The following is a 12780-nucleotide window of genomic DNA, read 5'->3' as shown; positions in this document are numbered from 1 at the left end:
CGTTAATTTTAGGGGAGCGTTTCCCGAAACTCATCTTAACATGAACGCGCATGCTCTGCTCTTACGACGTCGTAGGATTGTAGCTGTCTACTGACACGGTGCTGAAATGGGCTCGGTAGGAGGGGGAGACGCAGGAATGTTGTTGGATTAAACTATATTTTGTGGCAGCAAAAACATATCTCCCCATCAAGGCCAACAGCAGAGTAGCCTACGAAAAGAATAGACTAAGATGAATGCTACAAATATTAAAACACAATTTATTAGCTCTAGGCCGACATATGCTATATCAGTCCTAATCCCGAACGCACCGTGCGTACATTGTTTCACGGCATTTTCTCCCCTGAAATAATTCCATATTACAAAAAATAAAAAATAGCATGTGTCTGTGTGACAACTAGGCCTATAGCATTTATTTAAATGTGCTAATTTCTGAAACATGCTTTGCGCCGCAAAGAGGGCAGACTTTCTCTGATTCCTGCATTCCGTTTCATTCATTCATTCAGTGATTGACGCGCCGCGCACTAGAAACTTTGGTGTCAACATTAAAAATGCGACGTACCATTCATTCATTATCATTCAAATGCAGAGGCATTGACACGGCTATTGCTGTTGCTGGTCTAGATCGATTCCTGCCCATATTGTTGGGCAGGGGTATGATGATGCGGGCAATGTAAGCGGGAATGGCACGCATCGCATCGCAGCACAGTTTCCCGCAGCAGTCTACGTTCACTGCAGAAACCACGCTCTCAACTTGGCGATTGTGCACTCCACTAAGGTCAGGGATGTTCGTAACTGTCTAGACACGGTCCAATAAATAGTGAACTTCATCACAGCCTCACCGACGCGCCTATAGTGCTTTATGGCAAACAATCGCAACAAAAAACGCCTGCAGAAATTATCCGACACCCGCTGGTCTCAGCATGATTCATATAGGCTACAGTATGTCTTCTGTCATTGATCAATATGAGGACATTTTAACCACGATGGTTGAATTAAAATCAGAGGGAGACAGCAACCACCTTGTGACGTGGCGTTTGATCGGTACATTTCGACTGCGCATGGATTTTTGGAATTTTAAATTGCTGCAATAAGTTATATTTGTGTTGACTTCTAACATGTCTCTGTCTTTGCTGTTTAAATCTAACAGTAGTCTACGAGTAGGCTAATATATATGCGGGAACCACCGTTTTTGGGGTATTGCGAAAACATTCAGTGGTAGGCCTATTGGATGACGTGTTTTAATAAAACACATCCAATACACGGAATGTCCAGCTGGTGACTCCACTGAGGCTATAGTAACGATGCATTCTAGTGCTCTACGAGTACCCCTGTAGCCGTCGTTAGTTACGACGGTTTTAACGACGTCGTTACGTAACGATGCTTTCGGGAAACGGTCCGAAAATTCTGCGATCATCGTGCGACGGTTTTAACGACGTCGTTAGGCTAACGATGCTTTCGGGAAACGGGGCCCAGGTCTGTTCGTATACATATTTAGGAGTATTAATAGACCATCTTTTGTCATGGAAAGATCAGATTGAATCAGTGTGTAAGAAAACAAGGCAAAGAATCTATTTCCTTCGCCGTCTGAGATCTTTTGGTGCTAGTAGAAGGATTCTTCTTTTGTTTTTCACTTCTGTGATTATGAGTGTTCTTCAGTACTGTAGTACCACCTGGTATGGATGTCTGTCTGTAGCCTTAAAGTCACAACTGCTACAACAACTAAGCATTTGTTCAAAGACAACCACTTCATAGTCTGTATACCTCTACGTATACCTCTACCTCTACGTATGATAACAGCATTCTGAGGTTGGCAAGGAATATCACCTCAAACACCAGCCATGTGTTGTATAGAGAATACAGGTTGCTACCTTCAGGAAGGAGATACACCACCTCACCTCAGGAAGGAGGTGAACCACCTCTTTAACCTTTTCATGACATCTCACCCTAACCATAATCACTCAATTGACCTAATTCAATTAGCGTCAAAACAAACATGGTTTCTTATAACGGTCTGTTTCTATGGCCAGGCTGTGAGTGCTCAGTCTGTACCTTGTTAACATCACTCTGTGTCTTGATTATGACAAGACATTAATCAAAGTGACATTACCAGAAGTTGTCTTGGTCATGACTAGTTGACATTAATCAAAGTGACATTACCAGAAGTTGTCTTGGTCATGACAAGTTGACATTACATTTGTTTGGGATGTCTTTATAATGACAAGAGTGTCATGACACTGTCATAACTATGACATGACACTGACTGTGTTGCCATGGTAGGCTAGCTGTGGGCCCAATACCCCCTGAACCATTGGGGGCTTCTGGGTCCTTAAACACTAAAGTCTTTAAAACCGAAACCATCTATCTATTTAAATAGCCTCTGTATTAATGTTAGTCCATTGACAAGCGTTCTTCATATGGACTTCACACCAGTGGCGTAGCCAGAAATGTTATGGGTGGGCACAGAAAAAAACAGGCAGGCAAAGCCAATTTGATTGAACATAAGATAGGCCTAGATTAGATGCACCATACAAACATTATTCAAAGGCATGTTATATTTATGACATAAAGGTGGAATTTATTAAAGGCATTTGATCACAGCTAACAAATTACATGGAAACATTTTAAACGTGCGCAAAAGAGAGAGAGAGAGAGAGAGAGAGAGAGAGATGGGTGTGTGTGTGTGTGTGTGTGGCAATATGTGTGTGGGTGTGTGTGTGCCAATATGTGTGTGTGTGTGTGTGTACGTGTGTGTGTTTGTTTGTGTCCTCCTCGACAGACAGACAGGCCTGTGGCTAAGCCTGCTTCACACTGCGGTGTACTGCTGAGGAGGAAAGAAATGTCAGAAATGTCAATGTCAGGTCAAACAAATTGCAACAGAAGCAAACAAAACTGAATTTGTATCCTCAATATGTCCTGAGTAAGTAAAAAGCCCTGAAGAATCCCATTAGTGGAAAGTTTCGAAAAATACCCAAATATATCCTATTCATACGCCTATTCATTATTTTTCTCACGTGAATATGGTCATTTTTTTAACCTTTAGATATCACCATGAAAAGTTGATGACTAACATCAAGACAAACAAAAAATGTGTTACAAGTTTTTTGAAATTGTTTGTTAACAATTTTGGCAAACGGTGCATAATCTAATTACGTATGTGCTAATTTGCATAAATATCACAACAGATATATGGTATGGCAAGGTGAAAATGTCTTGTTGACATCTTACAGTACAAGACTTAATGTTAAGGTCTGGATGGAACCCATTTAGGCTACCCATGAGCATTAATACAAAGGCTGGAAGAACTTTAAACCAGCTTTTATTAATTATTATGCAGAGATGGGGTTTGGGGCTGGGTACGTGGGACTGTTTCTGGGGGATGAGTCTGAGGGAAGAACAGGAGACAAGGGTAAGGAGAATGCAGAAGACAAAAGGTAGGTAAAATATAAAGTGTCTGGATCAAACAACCTTTCATACCTGACAGCTTAGTGACAGTTGATTGAAAGTTGAGTGGACCTTGAATGACTGAATGAATGAATGAATCTTTCCCCCTTATGGTGACATTTGTTTGCCTTTATAGTCTAGTACATACAGTATAGTCTAGTACAGGGGTCAGCAACCTTTTCAACATGTAGTGCCAGTTGGACATTTTCTTGTTAATGAGTGTGCCTTAAGGAACAATATATTAAATATTAAGCTGAATTATGACACAGCGACCAAAAACATTTCCAGAAGACCTGGAATTGTATTATTTCCATATAGTCCACAATCATGCATCAACATTTTAAAGGTTTTTTTTGTTGTTATATTTGCAACATGGGCTTACAAATTATAATTACATATATCCCATCTTAAAATACTGCTTTCATAAACTCAAAAACATATTTGCACTGTGAGAAATGTAAAAACAGACATTATATGAGAATGATGGACACATCCACATCAATATCTTTAAGACATGTACAGCTTTGCAAAAAACATGTGAAGGCCATGCATACAGGCCTGCAACAATCTTTTAAATATTTTCTTCTCTATTACTCACAACATGGTTTAAAAACGATTAATTGATCCCAATTCAGAACACTGCTTTCAGTAACTCATTTAAACATATTTGCACTGGGAGGAAATGCCCAAAACTGAATAAAGTGCAAAACAAATCGGTAGTAATGATTACGCTGCCGCATTGTAATCATTGCAAGTGTGCCAATGATTATGCGTCCACGTGCCAGTGGTGGCACGCGTGCCTAGGATTGCCCGGTCTAGTACATACATAATTAGATTATGCACCATTTGCCCATGCTAACAAACAATTTCCAAAAAACTGTAATATATTTTTTGTTTGTCTTGATGTAAGTAATCAACTCAGTAATTTTCATGGTGATAATAATAATAATAATAATAATAATAATAATAATAATAATAAATCAGTCTTGTATAGCGCATTTCTAGGACCCAATGCGCTTCACAAAAAATAAAAAATAAAATAAAGGAAAAAGGATATAAAAGGTGATATATAAATGTTAACATTTTTACCCTATTCACATGAGAAAAAGAATGAATAGGCGTATATGAATAGGATATATTTGGATATTTTTCGAAACCTTCCCCTAATGGGATTCTTCTGGGCTTTTTTTTTCCTTACTCAGGACATATTGAGGATACAAAATCAGTTGAGTTTGCTTGTGTTGCAATTTGTTCTAGGTTGATCCCCATTTTCGCTTAAAATGACTGGACTAATAGTGCAGTCAGTCAGATGTCTTGCCCAAGGACATTATGTAAAGATTAAGGCCTACGCTATACTAGAGCATATATAGGTCTATACTACTACTTTAAACTAAACTATTAAAGACAAAAGCTGTGTAAAGCCTTTATATAAATATATAGGCCTAGATGTATATATATTTATATATCTTTAGGCCTACATCTTTATATCTATCCATCTATGATGATGTTTCTGAACCATAAACCCGTATTTAATCACAATATGTAGGCCTATATGATCAGGAAAAGTTTAGGGTAGGCCTATAACATAAAAAGACTGTAAATACGCTGTAACATATCAACATCAAATCCAACGATATAATTATAGGCTACTGTTTTTTTTTTAACAATTAATTAAAAAGACATTCCCAACGACGGGTATATGGTTTCGTGTTAAGTCGTGTTGATGACTGCTGATTTAGGCCTATTTTAAAAAAATATATATTGTTGATTGATTGTTGATTGACAAGGCAACGCACCAGGTATTCTCAATAGTGGTGAGTATTTCATTCCTTCCTCCAGAAGGGTCTCTCTCCTCTCCCACCGTCTCCCCATGACAACGCACTGAGAGGCTACAAGTGGCGAGGATCCTGGTCAACAGAAAGCCGCTACGGTTCGTTCCCTAGGGATTCACTAGAAAATGTTGTTGCACACTAGCTGCCAAACATCATCTACCTGTAAAGCCGCGTTCACACCAAAAGCGACGGGGCGGCGCGACTCCATACAAAGTCAACGTATAGACGCTTTCCAGGCGCCTGACGTCGGTATTTATAGCCCCTCACGTCGGTAGCCCATTTGGTCAGCATACGCTGGTATCCCACAGCAGGCCTGCCTGCAGTGAGTTCAGCTGCATGCCATCAAGGAGCAGGTATAGGGGCGTCCGGCTCTAGGAGGCCTCCTGGAAGACTTTGGAGGTTAGGGGGGAGTATAGTAGAGTCACATATAGGCCAGTGAACGTTCTCCCCCCTCGTTCCTGAGCAGACATCGCTCTGAGTCCTCGTAGCCCTATATAGTAGGCCTATCGGTCGTGTAGCCACCTCTCCTGTACGCCGCAGCGCAAGGGACAGCTCCTCGCGCGCGTCCCCGCTGGACAGCACGTAGAGGAGGGGGTTGCAGGCGCTGTTGATGGTGGATAAGCCCAGAGACACGATGTACGGCACGTAGATCCAGCCCGAGAAAGCGCACTCGTGGCCCCGGGGGAGGTGGGAGAAGGCGGCGCGCACCAGCAGGACCAGGTGGAACGGCGCGAAGCACACCAGGAACAGCGTCACCACGGCCACCGCCAGCCAGCGCACGCGCCTCTTCTGGCCGAGATGCAGCGAGTGGCTGGCGCGCACCGCGCGCAGGACGCCGCGGTTGGAGGCGGTCAGCAGCGCCAGCGGCACCACGAAGCCCAGGAAGAAGCGCGCGTAGTTGAAGGCCGTGACCACTCGGCTGGGGGTGTGATCCGGCTCGAAGCACCTCTTCATCTCCTGCTCGCGATCCGTGTCGCCCTCGCGCATCAAGAAGACGGGCACGTGCGCCGCCATCACCATCGCCACGATGGCCGCCGTGATGCCCGCGGCCACGCGTTGGCGCCGCAGACCGCGCGACTCCAGCGCGTAGCGCACGGCCACGTAGCGGTCGCACGAGACGCAGCACAGCAGCAGGATGCTGATGTACATGTTGGTGTAGAAGACGAAGCCGGTGACCTTGCAGGTGACGGAGCCCCAGATCCACTGGTGGTGGTTGTTAATGTAGAGCGTCCACAGGGGCAGCGTGGACAGGTAGATCAGGTCGCACACAGACAGGCTGCACAGATAGACCCCCAGCACGTTCTTACGCCGCACCTGCCGCCAGGTGAACCACACGGTGAGGAGGTTGGCGGGGAAGCCCACGATGAAGACGACGCTGTAGAGGACTACCATGGTGACACGCGCCTGATCGTACGGAGGAGGAGGGCAGGTCGCGTTCATCGCGACGTTCCCCTCCACTGGCATGTCTGCATGGACACACAAGGAGGCGAGGACCGCGGTGAAGATCCCACACCCTTTCACCGTGTCCGGGGGAGCCGACCCACTCTGCACGCTGCCAAGCCTCGTCTGTTGGTCCCTGCCCCGTAGTTTAAGAGACACTGGTCTGAGTCAAGATTTCAACACCGTCGACCATGGTAGGCCTACACTGCCACTTCTGGGATACAATGAGGAAATTACAGCAGGCAAAGCAATTAGAGAAGTTCAAAGATGTTTCATCGCTTCCTGGGGAAATAAACTAAATGTTCACAGTCGTTCTATCTGATCTCAACCGATCTGTTCTCCATAAGGGACTAGAGACTTGCAGTTAAAAATCCTACAATGTGGGTGGTAAAAAGCATTGTGTGTGTGTGTGTGTGTGTGTGTGTAAGTAAGTAAGTAAGTAAGTAAGTAAGTAAGTAAGTAAGTAAGTAAGTAAGTGAATGCGTGTGCTTTTGGTAGTGGATTCCCTCTTAGTTCCCGTTTCTTGTGTGTGAAAGTGCTTCACAAGAAAATGTATGGCAGGAAGTTGAGCAATCCTGAACCCTGAATACAACCAGCAGTATTATGCATACGTGCACAGGGGTGCAAGGAAGCGAAATGCATTTTTTTGGTTTTCAGAGAACTCATGAACAATTAATTAAAAATACATTCCCAACGACGGGTATATGGTTTCGTGTTAAGTCGTGTTGATGACTGCTGATTTAGGCCTATATATATATTTTTTTTTTTTAAAGGGAGGAATTGTTGATTGACAAGGCAACGCACCAGGTATTCTCAATAGTGGTGAGTATTTCATTCCTTCCTCCAGAAGGGTCTCTCTCCTCTCCCACCGTCTCCCCATGACAACGCACTGAGAGGCTACAAGTGGAGAGGATCCTGGTCAACAGAAAGCCGCTACGGTTCGTTCCCTAGGGATTCACTAGAAAATGTTGTTGCACACTAGCTGCCAAACATCATCTACCTGTAAAGCCGCGTTCACACCAAAAGCGACGGGGCGGCGCGACTCCATACAAAGTCAACGTATAGACGCGTTCCAGGCGCCTGACGTCGGTATTTATAGCCCCTCACGTCGGTAGCCCATTTGGTCAGCATACGCTGGTATCCCACAGCAGGCCTGCCTGCAGTGAGTTCAGCTGCATGCCATCAAGGAGCAGGTATAGGGGCGTCCGGCTCTAGGAGGCCTCCTGGAAGACTTTGGAGGTTAGGGGGAGTATAGTAGGGTCACATATAGTGAACGTTCTCCCCCCTCGTTCATGAGCTCCGAGTCCTCGTAGCCCTGGTCGTGTAGCCACCTCTCCTGTACGCCGCAGCGCAAGGGACAGCTCCTCGCGCGCGTCCCCGCTGGACAGCACGTAGAGGAGGGGGTTGCAGGCGCTGTTGATGGCGGATAAGCCCAGAGACACGTTATACGGCAAGTAGATCCACCACGAGAAATCGCACTCGCGGCCCCAGGGGAGGTGGGAGAAGACGGCGCGCACCAGCAGGACCAGGTGGTACGGCGCGAAGCACACCAGGAACAGCGTCACCACGGCGACCGCCAGCCAGCGCACGCGCCTCTTCTGGCCGAGATGCAGCGAGTGGCTGGCGCGCACCGCGCGCAGGACGCCGCGGTTGGAGGCGGTCAGCAGCGCCAGCGGCACCACGAAGCCCAGGATGAAGCGCGCGTAGTTGAAGGCCGTGACCACTCGGCTGGGGGTGTGATCCGGCTCGAAGCACCTCTTCATCTTCTGCTCGCGATCCGTTTCGCCCTCGCGCATCAAGAAGACGGGCACGTGCGCCGCCATCACCATCGCCACGATGGCCGCCGTGATGCCCGCGGCCACGCGTTGGCGCCGCAGACCGCGCGACTCCAGCGCGTAGCGCACGGCCACGTAGCGGTCGCACGAGACGCAGCACAGCAGCAGGATGCTGATGTACATGTTGGTGTAGAAGACGAAGCCGGTGACCTTGCAGGTGACGGAGCCCCAGATCCACTGGTGGTGGTTGTTAATGTAGAGCGTCCACAGGGGCAGCGTGGACAGGTAGATCAGGTCGCACACAGACAGGCTGCACAGGTAGACCCCCAGCACGTTCTTACGCCGCACCTGCCGCCAGGTGAACCACACGGTGAGGAGGTTGGCGGGGAAGCCCACGATGAAGAAGACGCTGTAGAGGACTACCATGGTGACACGCGCCTGATCGTACGGAGGAGGAGGGCAGGTCGCGTTCCCCGCGGCGATGGTCTCCTCCACTGGCATGTCTGCATGGACACAGAAGGAGGCGAGGACCGCGGTGAAGATCCCACACCCTTTCACCGTGTCCGGGGGAGCCGACCCACTCTGCACGCTGCCAAGCCTCGTCTGTTGGTCCCTGCCCCGTAGTTTAAGAGACACTGGTCTGAGTCAAGATTTCAACACCGTCGACCATGGTAGGCCTACACTGCCACTTCATACAATGAGGAAACCACAGCAAGCAAAGCATTAGAGAAGTTCAAAGATGTTTCATCACTTCCTGGGGAAATAAACTGTGTTTACAGTCGCCGTTATCTGATCTCAACCGATCTGCTGATCTTTAAGGCTGCTCCACACGATCTTTTAATCTTATGTGATTTTTGAGTCGGATGTACACCACACACATAAAGAGAATCTCAGCCGATTTGTTGTTCTCCGATCGTAAATACAAATACATGAGATTCGAACACAAGACGGAACACTACACACGGACAATCTTGACCGATAATTGCACGCTGCAGGGCCGTGGAGGCTACGTCATTCAGCACGAGACAATTGTAGAACTAGACCAACTCGCCTCAACAGTGAAAATGGATCAGCGTCTTTTGACAGCAGTGGTTTCCGCGGTGCTTATGCATAGGCCTACATAATATCAGAATATCCGCGTCAGTTCGGCCGCGGCGCAATTAATGAATAAAGATCATAAATACGTCGGAAGAAAAAAACATTTATTTTGACAGATGTGCCCGAAGTTACTACTTTACAACCTCGTTGATGACCCACATTTAGAAAAACATGTAGGCCTAGGCTACTTTTAATTCAGCCTTGGGTGAAATGGAAGCGTAGTGTCCGTGTGCTTCCACCTTTAATGAATGCATGCCATGCGCGCTCCCGCGGCCGGGACACAATTCTATAGGGCGTAACTACATTCACCGGCTTCCTCCATCTTCTGCGCCACCTTTTTAAATAAATCGCAGTTTATCGTTATCCCTTATCCGACAGCGGCGACAACAACAACAAGACTATCGTCTCCTTCTACTTCCGACTCACGGCCCCGGGAAAAGATCTCGAGCATGCGCAGAACGCAAATCAACGCATAAGCCAATTCGATTGGCTACATGCACGCTTAGCTCGACTATGAATCGCAATTATCTAGGGGTCTTAACTCGACTATGAGTAAGCCAATTCGATTCGAGTATAGCTCGACTAAGGTGTATACATGCATCTTAGTAATCCAATCATAGTTGGACTAAGCCAATAAGTCGACTTTCTTGAGTCTTTCGTTGTCATGTAAACGCACTGACTCTCCTTGGCCGTATCATTGGCCATGGCTGCTATAAAGTTATTTTTCCCCCAGTCTGTCTCAAACCGTGCATAAAAAGTATTAAGTTCATCAGCAAGCTTGTTCTTCTTGCTTTTGGTAATGGATGCCCTCTTAGTTCCTGTTTTGTGTAAAAGTGCTTCACAAGAAAATGTATGGCAGGAAGTTGAGCAAGCCCTGAATACAACCAGCAGTATTATGCATTACGTGCACAGGCGTAGGGGTGCAAGGAAGCAAAATGCATTTTTTTTTGTTTTCAGAGAACTTAAGAGTTTTCAGAGAATTCAGAGAGCATTACAACAAAAAATGGATACACTGTTCTTCTGAATTAATGTGATCCCTCAAAAAGTGTCAGAGAAACTGTGGATGATCAGCCTAGGGTTTTCATTCTCTATTGTCACATAAGAGAATGCATATGCCTTTATTCTTCTTTATTCTCTCACACACACACACACACACACACACACACACACACACACACACACACACACACACACACACACACACACACACACCCACACACACACACACACAGGAAGTTAATGTGTTGTTTGGGGCCCCAAGAGGCTAACGTGCATTGCCCAGTAATTGGGCAGTTATTTTATGCAAAAATGTCAAAGAAATTGCAACAGAAGCAAACTCGACTGATTTTGTATCGTCAATATGTCCTGAGTAAGGAGAAAAAAGCCCAGAAGAATCCCATTAGGGGAAAGCTTAGAAAAAGACCCAAATATATCCTATTTATACGGCTATTCATTCTTTTTCTCACGTGAATATGGTACATTTTTTAACCTTTAGATATCACCATTAAAATAACTGAGTTGATTCCTTACACCAAGACAAACAAAAAATGTGTTACAAGTTTTTGGAAATTGTTTGTTAACATGGGCAAACGGTGCATAATATAATTCTGTAAACTAGTTTGCATAAATACCACAACATATCTAAACATTGGGTTAGCCAGGTGAAAATGTCTTGACATCTTACAGTAAAAGACTATAAAGGCAAACAAATGTCACCATAAGGGGGAAAGATTCATTCATTCAAGGTCCACTCAACTTTCAATCAACTGTCACTAAGCTGTCAGGTAAGAACGATTGTTTGATACAGACATTTTATTTTACCTACCTTTTGTCTTCTGCATTCTCCTTACCCTTGTCTCCTGTTCTTCCCTCAGACTCATCCCCCAGAAACAGTCCCACGTACCCAGCCCCAAACCCCATCTCTGCATAATAATTAATAAAAGCTGGTTTAAAGTTCTTCCAGCCTCTGTATTAATGCTCATGGGTAGCCTAAATGGGTTCCATTCAGACCTTAACATTAAGTCATGTAGGCCTACTGTAAGATGTCAACAAGACATTTTCACCATGGCTATACCAAATGTTTAGAATGTTTAGATCTGCACATAAGTAATTAGAGTATGCACCGTTCGCCCATGTTAAACAATTTCAGAAAACTTGAAACATTTTTTGTTTGTCTTAGTGTAAGGAATCAACTCAGTAATTTTCATGGTGATATCTAAAGGTTAAAAAATGTACCATATTCACGTGAGAAAAAGAATGAATAGGCGTATAAATAGGATATATTTGGGTCTTTTTCTGACCTTTCTAAACTTTTCCCTTTATTTTTTGGGGCTTTATTTTTTTTCCTTACCCAGGACATATCGAGGATACAAATGCAGTTGTGTTTGCTTCTGTTGCAATTTGTTTGACCTTTTTTTCATAAAATGACTGGACTAAACGTGCACTGCGCTTAAGAGTATAAACACCAAACTTTTTATGCAGGATCTGCCCGGGGTGGCCATCGTCCACTTCGACTTCCAAATGTATTGTGGCGACGCACAGAAAGATTGAGACAGGAGCCCAGGTTTAAATGGTTTACAACTTCCGTGCCTCATACACCGCACGACTACGGAAGTTGCCTTTATTTTTGAACACACACTTTACACTGACCACAGCGCAACCAACACACACGCATGACACTCTCAGTAATGGTGCGACCCCAAAGAACACAACATGATAACCGCTCAACACTCGAATCCCCTAACCCATTTATCCCACCTACTAAACACCCCTACAGTATAAAATCCCAACAGATACAGCGGGAACGTCCATTCCCGCAATGCAAATTCCCATGCTCCCCTGCGCAGGACCCGAACAGGCGTCCACGGCAGTGGTCGCCACAGTATTTTGGGCCGCTTGGGTGAAATAAATAAATACCATTATTTTATATTTTCCTAAAGTAGACGTTCTTAATTCATCTGAAATTTCAGCCCCAGCATCGCAGTATATATAATATGGATTATACAATGTACGGTAGTTCACCCCTCCCAATTATTTGAGTTGGTTTGGCCCATGTTGCGTCTTTTCTTGAGCGGTAACAGAAGAGTATCAGCGAACAGAAGCGACAAGTGTCGTTGATTGTGGATGACAGGAAAAAGCCAAGGAGGAGCCGAAAAAGCCTGATTTAAAAAAAAGGGCACTGAAGGAAGATTCCG

At 45.3% G+C, this 12780-nt stretch overlaps 1 protein-coding gene and 1 pseudogene across 2 annotated transcripts; both read right to left on the bottom strand.

The window, feature by feature from the left end:
• Window positions 1-5694: 5694 nt before the first annotated feature.
• Window positions 5695-6743, bottom strand: LOC311363540 (putative G-protein coupled receptor 132; the record flags this gene model as incomplete). The annotated part of the gene is given in 2 exon segments (XM_084483474.1): window positions 5695-5711; window positions 5714-6743. Coding segments are annotated over 2 exon segments (1041 nt in total). The 5' UTR covers window positions 6738-6743.
• Window positions 6744-7839: 1096 nt separating this feature from the next.
• Window positions 7840-9137, bottom strand: LOC311363538 (putative G-protein coupled receptor 132 pseudogene; annotated as a pseudogene). Its single transcript has one exon. The product of its transcript is annotated as a putative G-protein coupled receptor 132 pseudogene (transcript).
• Window positions 9138-12780: the final 3643 nt, after the last annotated feature.

Source organism: Micromesistius poutassou (assembly GCF_964030765.1).
Source record: "Micromesistius poutassou genome assembly, chromosome: 19".
Taxonomy (NCBI): Eukaryota; Metazoa; Chordata; class Actinopteri; order Gadiformes; family Gadidae; genus Micromesistius; species Micromesistius poutassou.
Note: the sequence above shows the minus strand (reverse complement) of the source record. Positions and strands in the feature narration are given on the sequence as shown.